Raw genomic sequence first — 20,338 nt, 5'->3', positions numbered from 1 at the left:
CGTATTGACGCCTCTACCATTGTGCAATGCTTCGATACGTCATGGTTATTTCTCTCCTCAGCCCACCGTTCTATAGCTATAGATTCCAATGACCAAACCCACCTTATTCAGCACCCTAATTCTGTACAACTAAGCATGCCTGTCTGCTCCAGTCATTGTTGAGTCACAAAGAACTCATACAAGAGTTTTCACATGAAGAATCAAACAAACACGTGCCCCACCACTGCAGCTGGTGTTTGAAGTAGCCAAAAAAAAAAATCCATGTACCTGGCTTGCTTCCCTCTCTCTGATGGCCTAGCTGTCCTTTGGTGTTCAAGCCACAGGTGTAAACTTCTCCATTCTCCAGTAAGAAAACAGAATGGTTTCCTCCACAAGCCACCTCCTTGATGTTTCGGTCGTGAATGAATCCATACACCTGTGGCTCAGGGATGATTGCTTGGAGATTGCTACCTATCCCAGGCTGGCCAAAAGACCAACATCCCCAACATAACATTTTCTCTCCCTTCAGCAAGTCATGTAGCTTTTTCCTTCCTGGGGAAGAAGAGAAATGAAAAGTGATGAACAAGTGATGCAACCACATCCTGTTCTCAGAAGGACGCGGAACCAACAGAAAAATATTTCCTGTCTAATCCCGTCATGTCTGTGTATTTGCTACATGGATTCACCTTTAACCCTTACCAATAAATAGGGCATTAGACAGTAGAATGAGGACTCATGGGCTCCACTCCCCGCTCTGCTATAGACCCAGTGTGTCACAGCCACTGTGCCTTATTTAGCTGCCCTGGCAATATATAAGATGAGGATATGGTGCTTACTTTTTAAAGTGTTTTGAGATCTAGCAGGGAAAAGCACTATACGAGAGTGCTAAGTATTATTATTTAGACAAAACTATTCTTCCTCTGACCCTTAAAAACCCACTACAATGTTCTAAACTAATGGCTCAAAACACAGCAGGGATAGCTCAGTGGTTTGAGCATTGGCCTGCTAAACCCAGGTTGTGAGTTCAATCTTTGAGGGGGCCATCCGGGGCAAAACTCTGTCCGGGGACTGGCCCTGCTTTGAGCAGGGGGTTGGACTAGGTGACCTCCTGAGGTCCCTTCCAACCCTGAGATTCTATGATAGTGCAATGTTTTGGGCAATTACAATAGACCACCTTTTCAAAGGATGACATCTGCAAAGAAGTTATTTGAACAGGTCCTGATTAGATTGATCTCAATTATTTACAGGGTACTGGCCACGTGCAATACCATAGTACACTACTAGCTGAGAAATCCAGGCAGAGAAGGGATTTGCACTACTGAGCATAACCAAAACACGTTTGTGTGTGCACACATCCTCCCACCCACCCCATGGCCATGAAGTGTCCAGGAGAAAGGATGCACCATATATAATTCCCATGGAGCATCACAACAGTAGTTTAGCACCTAACAGAGCTGTACAAACAAGATACTGATGTGAAGTGACTTGCCCAAACCCGCATACTAGAACACCTGGCTTCCCCCTCCTCTGTTGGGTCCACTAACCCATCTAACAGACAGCACCTTCTGAGGGAACAGTAACATGGGACAAAGAAACAAAGACAGACAAAAGAGGAAGGAAAGAAGAAAACATGAAGTCAGCCAGTTCTTGACAATGCCATAAACCAGGGGTGGCCAACCTGTGGCTCCGGAGCCGCATGCGGCTCTTCAGAAGTTAATATGCGGCACCTCGTATAGGCACCAACTCCAGGGATGGAGCTACAGGCGCCAAATGTCCAATGTGCTGGGGGGGGGGGGTGCTCACTGCTCAACCCCTGGCTGTGCCACAGACCCTGCCCCCACTCCACCCCTTCCCACGCCCTCCCCTGAGCCTGCCGTGCCCTCGCTCCTCTCCCCTTCCCCCCAGAGCCTCCTGCATGGGAGGTGATCGGGAGGTGCAGGGAGGGGGGAGGCGCTGATCAGCGGAGCTGCCGGTGGGTGGGAGGTGCTGGGAGCGGGAGACATATTACTGTGGCTCTTTGGCAATGTACACTGGTAAATTCTGGCTCCTTCTCAGGCTCAGGTTGGCCACTCCTGCCAGAAGCCAAGCTCACTCCTGGTTTATACCTGGCAGCAGCAAGAGGAACAATCTCTCATTCCAGAAGAAGCGACTGTGAGACTTTTTGTAAATTCTCCCATCCGGCCTAATCTCAAAGTATTTGGGTCATTTGTTAAAACATGTTGCACTAACAATAAAACTCCACCCCTGAAGCCTCAGCAAACTCCTTTGGCTGCTCTAGGAATACAACAGGACTGATTCAAGGTTACTGTTTTGGGGGAGGAAGGTGAGGGGGGAAGAGAAGGAAATAGCCTGGGGACCGAGGCCCTAAACATTTGAGTGATCATCTCTCACCCTATCTTGGTTGAGGTCAGCTGAGGTGACCTGCTCTCAATTCCACTAAGGCAGGACTGAGAAGGGTGGAGTTTTCTCCTGGAATGGGTATGGGAGAGTCCCTTCCTGGGGTTGCTTTAGAACATGCTGCAAATCCCATTGGTCTTTGTTGGCCTTTGTATTTAAACTTTCAGGGCTGTTCCCTCCCAACCATCCTCTCCTCCCCAACCCCCAAATCCACCATGGTATAGACTAAATCCTCTGCACCAGTGGGGAACTGCTCCTTCTGAACGGTGAAAGTCGCCTGTCAGGATTCCTCCTGTACCAGCTGACAGGGCTCAGTCCACCTGTGCAAATTGATTCTTCCATGTATTTTGGTTTTTAATTATACTGGACATAGATGCCGGGTGAAAGACAACTTGCACAGTAGCTGACACTAAAACAGATCCCAGCTGATACGCACCAGGCAGTGATAACTAAGTGCACCACAGCAGTTCCCTAAGAACAGGCAATACTGCAGCGCAGTAAAAGTGGTGTGCGTGAATTTTTGATGGTTTGTTTTTCAAATGATATCTACTTGTATTAAACTCACATTCCCGCTCCAAGAAGCCCATCATCCAACCTCTGGGTAGCAACACAGCCAGTGCGATGCAGAGTGAGGCTGCAGCTTCAACGTTCACTCTGGGACATGACTCTCTTCCCAGCATGCAACCTGCTTGACAGCTATCCACACAACAGCAGCCCTACATGTCCAAGTTCAAAATCTGTGATAGTGAAAACAGGTGCTGCTCCACTGACTGTAAGAGTCGCACCAACATTAAATTTGGTCTCCAGCATTTGTTTATACAGGTAAGCTACATTGATTTCTTACAATATATTAGCTATATATTAATCTTCTGGGTGTGTATATAGGAGCTGGATACACACACACACACACACACCACTCCCCTGGATACACATACACCCCCCGCTCCCCAAGAGTTGCAGGGCTATGGTTTGGGGAGAGCTGGCTATCTTGTTTCCAGCTGCTAAAGTTAAAAATAGATTGAATAATTATTTCCCCTAATTTAATTTTCCATGTAAGCAATTGCAGCAGTTGCCACAGGGATGGTAAGTGATTGACAATTAGAGAGAATGTGGCCACCAAGGGCATCTCTTAAAACGGGATCCATGCAATGAAAAAAATTGGGAAAGCCCTGTAATATAAATACAAACTAGGGTCCAGATTTTCAAAGGGCCTCAGCCCCCATTTAGCCCCATAAATTAAGTGGCCAGATTTTCAAGTGCAGAAGAACCAGCAGCTCCTACTGACAACAATGGGAGATGCTGTGTGCTGAGCTCTTTTGAAAGCATGGTGGTATAACTGACCACAAACATGAGTTTTCTAAACAGTTTTTAGGAGGGCACTGGAAAGGGCACCTTTGTGTCTCTCAGGCTTTTTTACTGACACTTCCCAGGAAGTGCTATATTTGCAGGAAGCAGAACAAGACACAAATGCAGCGTCTATTTGAAAGAATGACAAATCAGAAGATTTTCCAAAGGTCCTGTAAGTCCTGGTCTGTTACTGATTTATTTCTAAGATGATGTGCATTTTAAAGTTTAAATTAAAATTCTTTGTTTTTTATAAATGCATTATGCAAGAATGCTGCAAGTTTTGTGTGTCATATGTTCAAATGGGCGCAGTGTTTCCTGTATACTTATCCACAAGACTCAAAATGGAAGCTTCCTGCTCCACTGCCGATTCTATTTAAGGTTTTTACTCTTCCTTGCCATTAATGTCGTGAGTGGAAACTTCATGTTGTTTTGGGAGTTTGAGTCTGAAAGCTCTATTAAAAAAAGCTTTGGCCTTGTCTACACAACACAGTTTTGTTGACAAAAGTCAGCTTATGTCGACAAAACAACGGAGGTGACCGCACCGAAATGCTCCTCCCACAGATGTAACTCCCCTGCTACGCCGACATAATAAAACCACCTCGACGAGCGGCTCAGAGCTTTTTGCGACGCAGTTAGAGTGACGCAGCGCCAGCATAGACCTGCGGTTGGTTATGTCACCCTAATTGGACATATGTCCCTCGGCCCGTGCCGCTTCCTGCAGCTCCCATTGGCCTGGAGCAGCAAACCACAGCCACTGGGAGCTGCAATCGGCTGAACCTGCAGACGCGGCAGGTAAACAAACCGGCCCCACTCGCCAGGGGCTTCCCTGAACAAGCGGCGGCCCTAGTTTGAGAACCACTGCAGTAGTGGACTGTTCTGAGCACGATCTCAAGAACTGGCCTAATCTGATGACAGTTTGTGAACAAAATCATTAAAAAATGGATGGCACTGTCACAGCCAAAGTTCTCAACACTGGGCTTCAGAGAAATGTTGAACACATGCTGAGTACTCTGAAGCCTATTTCCGTAGCCTTGAAGAAAATGCAGGGAAATAGCTGTTTTATTGCTGACACTGTTGAAATTTGGAAGGAACTGAGTGAGATCTTAAAAAGAGATATATTCAATGACAGAGTTAAATTACAAGCATTAAAAAAACAAATGGGACAAGCACTATCTCCAGCTCATTTTCTTGCAAATATTCTCCATACTCGGTACCAGGGTCAAACCTTAATTGCTGAAGAAGAGGAGCTGGCTATGACATGGACATCCAGCAATCATCCCTCCATAATATCAACTATAATAAACTTCAGAGCTAAGGGCAAACCGTTCAAGAAATATGTTTGCTGATGATAGGGCTGCCCGGGGCGGGGGGCCGGGGGAAGTGGGGGAATTTGCCCCAGGCCTCGGACCCCACAGAGGCCCTGCAAGCCCTGCCCTGGCGGCGGTCCAGGTCTTCGGCCGGCATTTCGGCGGTGGGGGGCCCTTCAGTCGCTCCAGGTCTTCGGTGGTGGGGGGGCCTTCAGTGCTGCCGAAGATGCGGAGTGACTGAAGGGTCCCCCCACCACCGAAATGCTCCACAAGCCCTGGCCCGGTGGCGGTCCAGGTCTTCGGGGGCGGGGGCCCTTCAGTCGCTCTGGGTCTTCGGCAGCATTTCAGCGGTGGGGAGCCCTTCAGTTGTTCCATGTCTTCAGCAGCACTGAAGGGTCCCCCCCGCCGCCAAAATGCCGCCGAAGAACCGGACCATCGCAGGGTGAGTACAAGCGCCGCAGCTCCCCCGCTTTACCCCAGGCCCCCTGAATCCTCTGGGCAGCCCTGGCTGATGATGTTTTAAAGAAAGTCACACCAGTGAACTGGTGGAAGTCACTTAAGGATTCAGAGACTGTTGAAGTGATAATCTCACTTTTAACAGCAGTAGCTTCTTCTGCCAGTATAGAAAGAATATTTTCTTCCTTTCGACTAATTCATTCCAAATTGAGAAATAGTTTGGGACCCGAAAAAGCAGGAAAGCTTGTTTTTCTTTTCCAGATTATGAACAAACAGGAAAATGAAGGTGAAGATGACTGAGTTAGCTGCAGAAGCCAATATTTTAAGTTTCTCATGTTGACCTGGCTGACATAGTCGATTTAATTTTTGTTTTTTAAATATTTCATTTAACTATTTTAGTTAAAAACTATTTTAACAAGAACAAACCTGATTTTAAAAAACTTGAATGTTTAACTAAATTAAAAAATTCACATGCTTGTTTTGTTAAAATACTATATGTTTGCTGTTGAAGATGGCAGGATAACATTGTTGTTTTAGTTAAATAAAACAGTTTAAATGTCTGTCTGGTGATGTTCTCCTTCCAACACAACATGGCAAGAAAATCCTCCAAATATTAATGATTAACCTGTTGAATTGGAGATAGTTCCCCTCCCAACGACTTCATAAATATCTGCTGCAATTACCTTTGGTAAATGAAATAACCAAACAATCATTCATTTTCTGATATAGCTGTAAGACTCATCTGAAAGGTTTTCAAAATAAATCACTTCAGAAATGAAACCTACGTCTATCTCTGAGTTGTGAAGAATATGTATTAAGGTTATAACAACCAACAAGAATGTACTTTGATGTAAAAATCCATGATTAAATTGAGTCTTCCTGACTAGTGATTTAAATCAATTTGATTTATATCAAATCCACCCTGATGGGCAGTGGGTGAAGCTACTGCTTGGCAAGGCTAGCTCTCCAGCCCACCAATTCTGCCTGTGGCCTCGCCCATACTCCACTACTCTACCCCAGACCCTACTCCCATTCCACCCCGGCCCCGGCCCCGCCCTCTCCCTACTGTCTCCCTCCTCTCTTTCCTCCCCCACCCTGCTCAACCCCTTTCAGCCAAATCCCTGAACCCAAATGAAGCAAACAACATTTGAAAAAAAAAAACACTCTTCTGCAATTTCTTTCTAAAGAAAATGGAGCCTGTTTTCCACTGCATGCCTGATGGTGAAGATCGTACATGCAGAAGGTACCTAATTAAAAGCACTAAACTTGGGAATAAAAAAATGTCGGTCACAGGTTTTCTGATATGCCCAGAAGTTTGTCCGAGATTTATTTGCAAAAACTTTGTAGTAAGGGTGAGTCAGCTGTCTTGCTGATTACAACATTAAATATTATGGAATACATGATGTAGCTCTCCTCTGTTTTACATTTTCTTAATCAGTATTTCTAAGCTTATTTTATATTTTTTAAATGTACTCTTAAGCCTTCATAAAATAATCGTTCCAGATTACTACATATTTAACTCACTGAAACAAAGACATTATTTTAAATTAATCCGTCACAGAGGTTTAGTGTGTTCATAACAATGTTCACTGCTTTTAGAAAAAGGAAACACTAAATTACTTTGTTGATCTCCACAACAACAGACATGTTTATGAAATTTCGCCAACTTTAAAAAATTTGTCTCCAAAGATTTTAGGCATAACAAAGGATTTTATATCTTACTAGGTACTGATTTTGCTGGAGGGTTCTCTTAAAACTAGTTCATCAGATAGTCGGAAGTAAAGAAAGGGAAACTCTTTGTCCAGCTACCTGGAAGGAAAGGGGTGTTGTCCCTTTAAGGACTCTCTTCAACGGGGGTGGAGGTGTGTGAAGGGAGAAAGGGACGGACAGAAAGGACAGGAAGACTTTGGAAGCAAGTTTTTTTTTACGATAGTAATTAAAATTAAAATGTGTATTTTAGATAAGGGTGGTCTTTTGAAGGCTTTATTTAAAAAACTATATGTCTCAAGAGCCAAGCATTTAAGGCTAAAGATGATTGTGCATCTAAAAATCTATGCAAGGACTTTTTAGAGATGTGATTTTATAATCTTCATCAACTCACTAATGAAATATTTTAAAGCAAATTTTAAACTAAAGGTCCTGTAGAGTAACACGTTGTGAGGAAATATGACCGTCCTGCACAACTGTTTTGCCCAGTACATTCAGAAACTGACCGTAGATACCTGCGGGTTGGCGAATGCCCGTTAAATGGCTTCATTACCCCTTGAATGGCTCTTTAACCGTTTCAATGTTGTGCTAATAGGTCTACAAGGCTTTTTCATTTTTAAGTTACTAGATCCTCTCCGGAGCCAGAGTCACCCGGCCGCAGCAGCTGGCTGTGGGAGTCTGCAGGAAGGGTTAGAACAGAGTTACGAAGAGCTGGGAGGGTGGACATGAAGAACCAGTGGTGCCCCAATTTTTCAGGTGCCCTGGGGGGCCCCGTAGTCTGCGTATGCCTAAGGATGGCCTTGTGTCCCACAATGCTCATCCTGACTGCTGTGCTCAGCAGTTTGAACTCCATGCCCTGAAGGTACATAGATATGCGCCCCTCCCCCCTTTGAAGCCTGGGAATTTTTGAAATTCCTCGTCCTGTTTGCTCTGCATGGACCCTGCACACAGCACCTTCCCAGCAAACCATGCCGGCTTTCCACAATAAACGCACTCCCAGAGCTGTTGGATCTGCTGGGTCTATGGCAGGGGTGAGCAAACTTTTTGGCCCAAGGGTGGGTGGGGAAATTGCATGCAGGGCCATGAATGTAGGACTGGGGCAGAGGGTTGGGGAGCAGGAGGGGGTGCGGTGTGCAGGAAGGGGCTCAGGGAAAGGGGTTGGGGCACAGGAGGGGTGCGGAGTGTATGAGGGGGCTCAGGGAAGGGGGTTGGGGTGCAGGAGGGGTGCGGGGTGCAGCAGGGGGCTCAGGGCAGGGGGTTGGGGTGGGGCTCTGGCCCGGCGCCACTTACCTGGGGCAGCTCCGGGGTGGCAGCGGTGCACACCGGGGCCAGGGCAGGCTCGCTGCATGCCTGCCCTGGCCCTGCGCCGCTCCTGGAAGCAGCCGGCACCATGTTCCTGCAGCCCCTGGTGGAGGGGGCACAGAGGGCGTCGCGCGCTGCTCTCGCCTGTGGATACCTCCCCCCAAGCTCCCCTTGGCTGCGGTTCCCTGTTCCCGGCCAATGAGAACTGTGGGGGGTGGTGCCTGCAGGCGAGAGCAACATGTGGAGCCCTCTTCTCCCCCTCCCCTAAGAGCCACAGGGACGTGGTACTGGCCGCTTCCTGGAGGGCTAGCTCAGTGGGTTGAGCATTGGCCTGCTAAACCCAGGGTTGTGAGTTCAATCCTTGAGGGGGTCACTTAGGGATCTGGGGCAAAAATCAGTACTTGGTCCTGCTAGTGAAGGCAGGGGGCTGGACTCAATGACCTTTCAAGGTCCCTTCCAGTTCTAGGAGATAGGTATATCTCCAATTATTATATTATATTAATCCCATGGGCTGGATCCAAAGCCCCAACGGGCCAGATCTGGCCCATGGGTCATAGTTTGCCCACCCCTGGTCTATGGGGTTGTAGCTTCTCTCCAGCTTAGGAACTTTGATACCTACGGGCTGATTGCTAGTGGCATGCAGAAGAAGGGACATGCAGCAGAGCCTGTGCATCTACACAGTGGGGACCCGGCAGAAAAGTTTGTTAACATACACCGAGATGTCCCAGGAATCCTCCACAGAGATGTCCAGGAAACTTTCCTGTAGGTATTCTGCAATCCTCTGCCAAAAATTTCTTGGAAGAGCTGCCTTGTTTCTCCCCATTGCTGTACGAAACTTTGCCGCACCACATGACAATAATTTCTGCAGGGACCAGAGCGGCACATAGGCGAGCAGCATACAGAGCTGGTCTGAAGCCACACGCAAGCAGGAGATGTACCCTTGCATCTTAGGTTACCCTTAGGAGTGAGATATTGGGTTCGATTACCCTAGCCTGTGGAAAACGTTACCAATATTCAGAAAAGTCTCCCTTGGGGCTTCTAGTTACTCCCTTGGGAAACCACCCAGACCCTTAGTCCATTCTTTCCAATACTCCCGCGCCTCCTGCCAAACTCACCGTATTTGGGGCTTGCGCTGACCCATGTGCTACCCAAGGGACAGTGAAAAAGAGGTGTGTGTAAATGTTATGATTCACAGCTGTGAGCGCACTCACAAGACTGTCACTGTTCATTATTTCTTTGGTTTCTGCAGATGTGCCCTTGAGGACCCACTCCTCCACACCGGTGAAGCGCCACCGTAAAATAAGGCAGCGAACTAAGAGGAGTAAGGAGGATATGTTTCGTCAAGTGCTGCAGTCAACAGATACAGCACATAACAAAATAAGTGTGTGGAGGGAGACAAGTAATGAAAAACTCAGGATGGATACCCTGGAAAGGAGAGATGGGCAGGAGCAGATGATGAAGCTATTGGAGGACCAGACAGAGATGCTCAAGTCCCTCATCACACTGCTGTCAGAGCACATCCACACACAAGTCCCCCTGCAGCTAATACGGAACTCCATTCCATGTCCTCCCCAAAGTCCCCACCACATCCTAAGCATGTTCCCGGTCCCTCACAGTACACCTTGCACTCAACCCCGAGGGACTGGTTTCACAGTGAAAGTTGGAGTTACACTCAGCTGTGAGAGCCGTAACTGAGACTGTTCCTCATTTCCATGCCCCTAGTTTGACAAAAAAAATTGTGTTTTGTCCTGTTATTAAACTTTCTTCTTTGATACAAATTGACTTTTTATTTGTGTCATACACACGTTAGTCAGTGCTAACATTTAAACACAGTGGCTAAAGGCAGGAACATTTGCTCACTACATTTAAAGCTCAGGAAGCAAGCACTACAGGGACCATTCAAGGCAGCAAGTAAACAGTGCCTGGCCAAATGCTTAGACACATTACTGGGAATCATGGTCAAAATGCTCTTTCAAGGCCTCCCTGATTCGAATAGCCACACACTGTGCCCCTCTAATTGCCCTGGTATCTGGCTGCTCAAAATCAGCAGCCAGACGTTCAACTTCAGCGCTCCACTCCTGGGGAAACTTTTCCCCCTTCACTTCGCAAATATTATGCAGAATACAGCAGGCCGCAATGACCATGGGAATATTTTCCTCATCGAGGTCTAACCGGCCAAAAAGGCAGCGCCAACGACCTTTTAATCGGCCAAAGGCACGTTCAACGATCATTCGGCACCTGCTGAGCCTGTTGTTGAAGCGCTCCTTGCTGCTGTCTAGTTTCCCAGTGTAAGGCTTCATGAGCCATGGCAGCAAGGGATAGGCAGGGTCTCCCAGGATCACTATGGGCATTTCAACATCCCCCATTGGGATCTTCTGGTCTGGAAAGAACGTCCCAGAATGCAGCTTTCTATACAGTCCAGTGTTCTGAAAAATGTGTGCATCATGCACCTTCCCTGACCGCCCTGCATTGATGTCAGTGAAACGGCCCCGGTGATCCACCAGCGCCTGCAAGACCATCGAAAAGTAGCCCTTTCGGTTGATATACTCCCTCGCAAGATGGTCTGGGGCCAAAATTGGGATATGAGTTCCATCTATTGCCCCTCCACAGTTAGGAAATCCCATTGCCTCAAAGCCATCAATTATTTCCTGCACATTACCGAGAGTCACGGTCCTTCGTAGCAGGAGGCGGTTAATGGCCCTGCACACTTGCATTACCACAGCCCCCACAGTGGACTTTCCAACTCCAAACTGCTTTGCGACTGACCGGTAGCAGTCTGGAGTTGCCAGCTTCCACACAGCGATCGCCACTCGCTTTTCAACAGTGAGGGCAGCTCTCATTCTGGTATCCTTGCGCCGCAGTGCTGGGGCAAGCTCCGCACACAGTTCCAGGAAGGTGGATTTGCGCATCCGAAAGTTCTGCAGCCACTGCTCATCATCCCATACGTGCATCACGATGCGATCCCACCACTCAGTGCTTGTTTCCCGAGCCCAGTACCGACGGTCCACCGCGTGCAGCTGTTCCGTGAATGCCAGCAGCAATCTTGAATTATTTGTTTCCATGGCAGCCAGCAGGGCAGGCACCACCGAGTCATTCTCTCTTTCGCAGTTCATGAAATAATGCAGGACCAGCTGTGTTGTGTTCATAACGTTCATCACCACAATGGTCAGCAACTCAGGATCCATGCTGTTAGACAGAGATGGTGGGTGCACAGTTTACAAGGGCTGTTGAAAAACGGCACTAAACGAATTTGGAAGCCCATGGAATGATGGGATGGAAATAAATGCATCATGGGATGGCGAGCATGCCCCCCCATGATGCATCACAATCCATTCCCAGAGCTCCCAGAGGCAGAGGGTGACAAGTTGTACAGTGGGATAGTTACCCACAATGCAACACTCCCTCTGTCGATGCAAGAGCAACGACTGGGACACGCTTCGCTGATACAAGGAGCATTGTGATGTCGTGCACAACCGATGCAATTAAAGCGGCTTATGAACGTCAACATAACTTAAGTCGACTTAATTCTGTAGTGTAGACAAGCCTTTATCCTGATGACCACCATGTGGAAATCTTCCAGGACAGGCAATAGGTAAAGGGAAAATATATATATATATATGCCTAAGTTTTCAAAAGTGATTAGTCATTATGGGTGCCCAACTTGAGACACCCCTAGGACATGGAATCTGATTTTTCCAGAGGTGCCATCCTGTGAAAGTGAAAGCCCCCAAAATTGTCTAATATGGCAGAGGCAACATGTAGTGGAGGCATGTGGGGTCAAGTGCCCCCCCAGATTGGCCTGGTGGGGTGGGAGAGGGGCTCTGTCCTTCTCTCCCTGCGCCTCCCCCGGCACGTTCGACCGCTCTCCCTGGCAGCGAGGTGGGGAGTGAGACACAGTTGCTTCTGCCTGAGAGAGCTTCGCTGGGAGGCAGCGGTGGCTCACTCCAGGCCTGGGCTCAGCTGCCGGGGAGAGGGGCCGAGCATGTTAAGGGAGGAGGGACCCGTACAATACTCCAACTGAGGCCTCCCCAATGCCGAGTAGATCTTAACAATTGCCACCCATGTCTTACATACAACATGCCTGGTAATAAGCCTCTGACTGCCAGATGCTGGGATGGACGATAGGGAAATTATCAAGTGATCCATCCCCTGTTCTGTTCATTCCCTCTGGGGCACCAGGCATTGGCCACTGTGGGTAGACAGGATACTGGGCTAGATGGACCCTAGCCAGAGCCCCTGCACTCCAACCCTCTAACCCAGCCCGGAGCCCCTTCCTGCACCCTGAACTCCCCATTTCTGGCCCCACCACCAAAGCCCGCACTCCCAGCCGGAGCCCTCACCCCCTCCTGCACCCCAACCCCCAATTTCATGAGCATTCATGGCCCATCATACAATTCCCATACCCAGATGTGGCCCTTGGGCCAAAAAGTTTGCCCACCCCTGGTTTAGCACAAGTAGTTAACACGTATTCTAAGGAACCACTTAAGACGAAGTGTCCTATTACCACCCCTGTAGTCATAGGACACTAACACCTTTTTGTCCTACACAACTCTGCATCTAACAAACAGAGGTAGCTCTTTTTATCAGCATGGCATCTAATAGCCTCCTCATGTGATTATAGGAACTTATTGTTCCAACCAACCTCAAAGAACTAGAAGCAAAAGCTATTGCTATAACCACAGCACTCTGGGAAAGTGAGTGAAAGTAAACACAGCACTGTACTCACAACAAACAACGCTCAGTGCTGAGCACTCCCGAAACACCTGATGGCTGCCAATTGGCGGAGCATGAACAAATAAACTTTTCCTTCATTGTTATTCACTGGACTGCAGTGGTAACTAATGTGCTTCTTCTACTGACACTGCCCCAATAATTACAGAATTTACCAAACGGTCCCTTCGCTAAGCCCCTAGTCCAATGTTTTTTCTCCTAACGGAAATAATTCTTGTCCCAGAGACCCTCGTTTTGCTACAACTCGACGTTTGAGCTAAATCAGGACAGGCAGCAAAAAAGTGGAAGGCTTACAAGAACCGTTCCACGTGTGACAGAATGCATGGCACCTTCACTTCTGTTGTAAGGTAAAAATAATAATTAGAGATATACCAATCTCCTAGAACTGGAAGGGACCTTGAAAGGTCATCGAGTCCAGCCCCCTGCCTTCACTAGCAGGACCAATTTTTGCCCCAGATCCCTAAGTGGCCTCCTCAAGGATTGAACTCACAACCCTGGGTTTAGCAGGCCAATGCTCAAACCACTGAGCTATCCCTCCCCCAAGCAAAGTAGCCTCAGCACATGGGACAATTTAAACAACAATCTTCCCAATCCCTATTTTGTAGCCCTGGTGAGGACATTGTCCCTTTTAACATCTGGTACAGGGGTCGGCAACCTTTCAGAAGTGGTGTGCCGAGTCTTCATTTATTCACATTAATTTAAGGTTTTGCGTGCCAGTCATACATTTTAACGTTTGTAGAAGGTCTATTTCTATAAGTCTATAATCTATAACTAAACTATTGTTGTATGTAAAGTAAATAAAGATTTTTAAATGTTTAAAAAGCTTCATTTAAAATTGAATGAAAATGCAGAGCCACCCCAGACTGGTGGCCAGGACCCAGGCAGTGTGAGTGTCACTGAAAATCAGCTTGTGTGCCGCCTTCGGCACTTGTGCCATAGGTTGCCTACCCCTGATCTAGTATATAAAGGGGAAAAAAGAATGTGACTATATCCCAGAAGCACGGTGCCACTACACAGACACCTATTTATGGGGCTAACAGGGCTGAAAGAGGAAACTGGTACTCAAAATAAAGTTGAAATCACTGGACTACAGAAATAAAAATCCAGTCGACTTCTTAAAATTCTGGGATGTGAGTCTTTGGCAATGTGAAGAAGTGGTGGGTGAGTGAATGGGTCAGATGATCACCTTGGGACCACCTTTGCCCTAGCCTGCAGGAGCTCCAGGTACAACACCCAATTCCAATTTCTTTTGCTCGCCACACCAGGAGGATTCTCAGTCTCTGGAGGATGGGCGGGGTGAGACGGAGGAACTGCTTCACATTTTTTCCACTGACAACCCTGCCAGCTGATCAGGTAGGAGCATTGACACACTTTTAAGTGAAGTCTCATGGAGTCCTCAGACAGCTTCTGACACCTACATAATCACAAGCCTCAGCATCAACAGAAGAGCTAAGGAGGCTCTCTGAGGTGTCTGCCTGGGAGGCCAACCCAGGGATGGCTCATTTACTGGTTGCTCTTGGCCTAAGACCTGCAGTAACGTTCCAGTGGAGTTCTCTCTGAGTTAGCTCTGTCATTTTCAAAGGCAGACCCATGCCCTTGGCCCCAAGAAGCACAATCTAATTTCAACACAACAAGTGAGGATCATAAGCAGGCACAAGGGGAAGGTCAAGATGACAACAGCATCATCATTTCAGTTACATGGGCACATCTTGAAAATATCGGCATCATCGATTTCTGTCTCATCTCATTTCTTGGAGACAGCATACAGCACATGATGCCTGGACATGAGCCTGCAATGTACCAAATGCTTCTTAAAGGACACTGAGCACCCTCAATTCCCGTTCTTTAATGAAAGCGGAGGGTGCTCAGAACTCCTCCCCAGCACTTAGCACCCTCCAGGATGATGCCCTTATCTACTAGTCTGAGAGCATGTCTCCACTAGTGAGCCTACAGAGGCACAGCTGTACTGATGTAGCTGCACCGCTGTTAGATGACTGATGTAGCTGCACTACACCAGCGGGAGAGAGCTCTCCCGTCGATATAGTAAAACCACCTCCACGAGCAGTGGTAGCTACGTCAGCGGGAGACGCTCATGTGTTTTTTATCACACCCATGAGTGACATAAGTGGTAGCACAGACGTGGCCTGAGTGCACCAAAACTGGGATCCCCAAAATTGAAAGACAGTGACACACATCATTTGAAATTTCACATGCATGGGTGCTCATGAGTCTGCTGGAGCCAGAGTGCCCCCCTCCCCTCCCCAGCCGCCACGTAAAGGCTGGATTACTAGGGGGGGAAATCAACATACAATAACACAAGGCATTCTGGCCACAGCACTTATTTCCACTAGTGTGAGATTGCCAAAGGGAATCAGTTTCCCTGGAGGTGTTTTACTGTTTAGTCATACTCAGACACTGAGCATTCAAGAGATTGGGTACAAGATTTAGGCTTGGTCTACACTACAGTTTTGTCGACCTAACTCTGTAAGTGTCTACACTACAATGGTGCTCCAGCCAAAGTAAGTCGCCCACTACATCGACTTAATAACCCCACCTCCACGAGAGGCGTAGTGCTTAGGTCAATGCAGTTAGGGTGACACAGTCTGTGTAGACACTGCATGACTTACATCACTTGTAGGCTGTCAGCTCCATGCGGGGCTCACAGCCAGAGCCCCCACCTCTCCCCACCCAGGGCTGACAACCCAAGCTGCGAGCCCGCCCCCTGGCTTACAGCTGAAGCTGTGAGCCAGGGAGCGCCCTCCTCATCCCCCAGCGCCGAGATCTATGAGCCCCACAGGGGGCGCAATTTCACAGCAGGGAGCCTACCAGCTGTGAAATTGACATTCTTGTCAGTTTCACTCCTGCTATTATTTCACATTTCCTCTCTGGCTCTGGCTGTCAGCCCGGGGTGGGAGGATTCCAGCTGTGAGCCCCAGGCAGCTGCCAGTGCCCCACACTCTGGCTGTCAATGCCTCACTTCAGTCAGTGCAAATGCTCCTGGTGAGGACACGTACCACTGGCAGGAAGGCAGATGGGACACCAACAGCCAATGTAATTACTGCAGCGGCTGTAAGACAACCTACCATTCCTTGACCTAATTTTGTAGTGTACACAAATGCTAAATATCATGATCACTAGGATGGGGAGAATGCTTTAGAGAGCAAAATGCTAGTTCAGCTGATTATTTTAGTCATTTAGAACCCCAGAGAGAATGCACTAGCTATATGCTTTAGACTTTTAGAGGGTCAGTGAAGGTGCTTCTTTGTTTGGGGGACACAGCCACAAATAAATTGCCTACAATGCATTTCAAAGACTGAGAATCCATTTTTCTGGGACATCTGCCATGCCTTATGCTGGATGGAAGCCAATTTTTGTTCTTAAAAATAAATCATATGCAAATGGACATCAAATTAGGACCCAATCTTGCCAAACACATAGCTTTACTCAGGAGAGTAGACCATTGAAGTCAGTGGTACTACTCACATGTCTAAAGTTATACATGTGTGAAAATTGCTTGCAGGATCCTCGCCTGTGCAATTTTCTAGAGTATCTTAATGGTACTGTACAGGCCATTAAACTGCTAATAGTGATTTAAGATTGTCTAGATGCATGAATTTTTCATCTACTACAATTTAAACTCTTTGCATATATGCAGACACATGGCACTGAGGTGTGCAGAAGTACAGTATACTCCTTTGCAGAGCTACACCCCAGGACCCACGTTTATAGTTCCTTTTTTTCAACCACATATAAAAACCCTCTTATTAAAAGCCACTTCTCTATCAATGTACAGGTAGGCTAGTGTATTAACTTTACTCTACTATACTGTAATTCCTAAAGGAGACCCAAATAGCTGAGTCACCACGCAGACCCACTCACTATTAGCATAAGCCAGTTTATCTTTGACCTCATTATCCTCGGAGCCCAGGGGGAGTTCGGGAATGAGGCTTGCACACACACTCACACACACAAAGGTATATAAGCCTCATGCTCTGGCTGGAACACGTGGTCTGCTTTTCAAAGATGCTGCCGCTGAGCTCCTGAGGCTGACTGAGTCGGGGTTGTTTAGCATCTCTGAAAATATCAGGCCAAAATGAAACCAAGAATTGGTCTCTGCCCCCTACAGAGAGCCAGCCAGGGAGAGAATAAGATGCTGAAATAGGTAAAAGGATAAAGACTTAACTAAGCAACATCCCTCTACATACATTCCTGGAGGTATCAGACACAAGGTAAATAAGTAAGATCTACCCTAAATAAAATGCAGGGTAGATCATTTGGAGCTTGACAAATTCTGCCGCTGCTTCGCTAATAAAAATGGTCACTTTGCAGTGTGTATCAGCTGAGTTGTGAGAAAAACCACAATTCCAGGAGAGCCATGAAAACCCCACACCACCCAGACAAGTCCTTTACATGCACCGCCCCCCTATCTCCCAGGAAAAGCCTGGATGCTAATGCTGCTAACCCTGGTAGGCTGCAGAGAAGAGAAGGAGCAGCTTGCAAGAAGCCGCCTACCACGGATTACAAGCGTTATGCTCTTTGCTGGCTCTCCTCGGCAGCTGAGTACATAGCTCACCAGTCCCTGGGGGCTCACTGAAAAGTGAGCTGGTTTAGTCTGCACCCAGTTCCGTATGGCTGGGCTGGGCGAGGGCATTTTTTCCTGGCCCTTGTCACTTCATGCACAGAAACGTGGAAGGGGGAGGGGGGAAGTCAGGCAAACCTGCTTGGATCTCTGGCTAATAAAAGCCAGCAATAATCTCCCTATCTCCCGCCACTGTGGACACAGGAAAGCCCCGGGCCGGGGCGGAGAGCAGGCTTGGGGGAAAGGGCTTACAGGGGCGCCACACCCACTGGCCGCCCCCGGAAAGCTGAGCGCGGCGGCTCTGCCTTCCCCGCTGCCCGCGGGGGGAGCTGAAATCCGCAGCAAGGCGGGCTGGGGTCACAGCGGCGGGGGGCTGCCCGGCTGCAGCGAGCGAGCGCTACCCACCTCCGGCGGCGGCGGCTGCTCCCCGCGTTCCGTCCAGCTGCGGCGGCACCTCTGGCGCGGGCCGGGGCTTCGCCCTGCGGGTCACTCACGGGAACAACAATCAGGAAGTTTCCCCCGAGCCCTAGCGAGGCAGCAGCCAGGCCGACATCCGTGACGGACACGGCGCCACGTCCAATGGGAGCCCCAGAAACGCTCCCGCCTGCACCAATCGCCATGGCCTAGAAGGGATCTGGAAGGGCGGGGCCAAGGCCTGGCTTGGGAGGAGAGGAGGGGGACGGGGGAGCACCGCGATTTGTGCAGCCTGGCAGCGCTGGGGTGTGCACGGGGTGACATCAGTAGCGCTGGCTGCGGGACGATGTTCACAGGGCGGCTGCTCCGCATGCAAGTGGGGAGGAGGTACATAGAAAACGGGCTGAGCTCCAGCATCTCCTCCTAAAGCTTTTAAATGGGTGAAATAAAATGCCAGGAGGACAGCCAGCGTTCTGGTTTCAAAATGAGAGCGTTTGGGGTTCACTCAGGAGAGCGAGAGAGAGACTACATAGTATAGAGCTGATATTAAAGGGACAAAGTGAGAAATCGTGTGATAAATATTATAGATCTTTTCCATTAAATATTATAACTGTGAAAAGACTAAAGTTACAAAGTCCAGCACTCTGCAGTTGGGAAAGGCCAGCATGAAGGTTGCCTGTGCAACCTAAATTCACCCTCCTTCTGCACGTGCATTATGATACAATCAGTAATTAAACAATCATGCACTACGCAGTGTAGTTGTGGCTGTGTTGATCCCAGGATATTAGCAAGACAGAGTGAGGTAATATATTTTAGGGGACCAACAACTGCTGGTGAGAGAGACAAACTTTCGAGCCACCCAGAGCTGTTCTCGGTCCAATAAAATATATGACCTTACCCGCCTTATCTCTCTATGATCCTATACTGGTTTTTCCCATGGGACCCCTACCTCAGAGTGCTCACTGAATGAGCCCCTATTCGAGAAAGAGGGCTGGATAACTACACTATATGTGATAAAAAACGAGTTTGGTGAATTAGGATGCCCCATGGCACCAGTCAGTTTGGTATTTTTGCAAAGGATCATGATGTGTAAAGATCATAAATGGCTATTAGCCAGGATGGGTAAGGAATGGCGTCCCTAGCCTCTGTTTGTCAGAGGATGGAGATGGATGGCAGGAGAGAGATCACTTGATCATTGCCTGTTAGGTTCACTCCCTCTGGGGCACCTGGCATTGGCCACTGTCGGTAGACAGATACTGGGCTAGATGGACCTTTGGTCTGACCCAGTACGGCCGTTCTTATGTTCTTATATTCTTATCACAGGGGGTGAATCAGACTTGGCAGCTTCATTATTTGCATAATAATCACAAAAGATTGCTTGGTTTAAACAGAGGTTGCACTGATTTCATACAGCTTGGCTAACATGGGGACTGTCCACCCCCATGTGCAAGTGTTGAGGATACGGCACAGGCAGGCAATACCTTGCACAACACACTGCATACAGCTTTTAATTTCTTGGAAGTAAAATTTCTGATTGTGACAGGCAGGTTTTCATGAGCTCTCAAAGGAAGCATTTTTACAAATGCACTGGGGAAGATCTCTGTCTTTAAATGTACCTGCTGCTGCCAGGTCAAAATTGTCCTGGTGTGCGCCCCAAGAGAAACCGGAGGGACAAGAAATCTCCACCCGTTTCATCTCAAGGAGTTTACTGCAGATTGCCCCCTGGATAGAAGGGGAATGAGTGAGGATGTAGAGGCCACCCAACCCTGGGCATTTGTTTGAAGCAGCAATAATTCTGCCATGGAGCTCTGCTGCTTACGTCTCCTCTGCTGAGAAAGAGGTGAAAGACAGAGTGACTCCACCCCTCCTTCCCCCATAAACCTGGCAGATCCCCATGGAACTCAGGTGGTGGGATTTTGTGCAGGATCTCAAGAAGGGGGATGATAATGATAGAATTGGAAAAGGTTCAGAAAAGGACAACAAAAATTATTAGGGGTATGGAACGGCTGGGACTTTTCAGCTTGGAAAAGAGACGACTAAGGGAGGATATGATAGAGATCTATAAAATCATGGCTGGTGTGGAGAAAGTAAATAAGAAAGTGTTATTTGTTATTTATTG

General features: G+C 48.1%; 1 protein-coding gene across 2 annotated transcripts in view; it reads right to left on the bottom strand.

The window, feature by feature from the left end:
* Positions 1-18,355, bottom strand: part of HERC3 (HECT and RLD domain containing E3 ubiquitin protein ligase 3) — a 101,519-nt gene extending 83,164 nt beyond the window's left edge. For both annotated transcript variants that reach the window (XM_039540447.1, XM_039540448.1), the window contains exons 1-2: positions 18,211-18,355; positions 268-531 (exon numbers count right to left, since the gene is read on the bottom strand). In XM_039540447.1, coding sequence (XP_039396381.1) covers positions 268-493 — 226 coding nt within the window. In that variant the 5' untranslated portion in view covers positions 494-531; positions 18,211-18,355. The remainder of the gene's footprint in view (positions 1-267; positions 532-18,210) is intronic.
* Positions 18,356-20,338: the final 1,983 nt, after the last annotated feature.

The sequence above is a fragment of the Mauremys reevesii genome, linkage group 5, assembly GCF_016161935.1.
Source record: "Mauremys reevesii isolate NIE-2019 linkage group 5, ASM1616193v1, whole genome shotgun sequence".
Taxonomy (NCBI): Eukaryota; Metazoa; Chordata; order Testudines; family Geoemydidae; genus Mauremys; species Mauremys reevesii.
The sequence above is the reverse complement of the archived record's forward strand: the minus strand, read 5'-3'. Positions and strand labels throughout refer to the sequence as shown.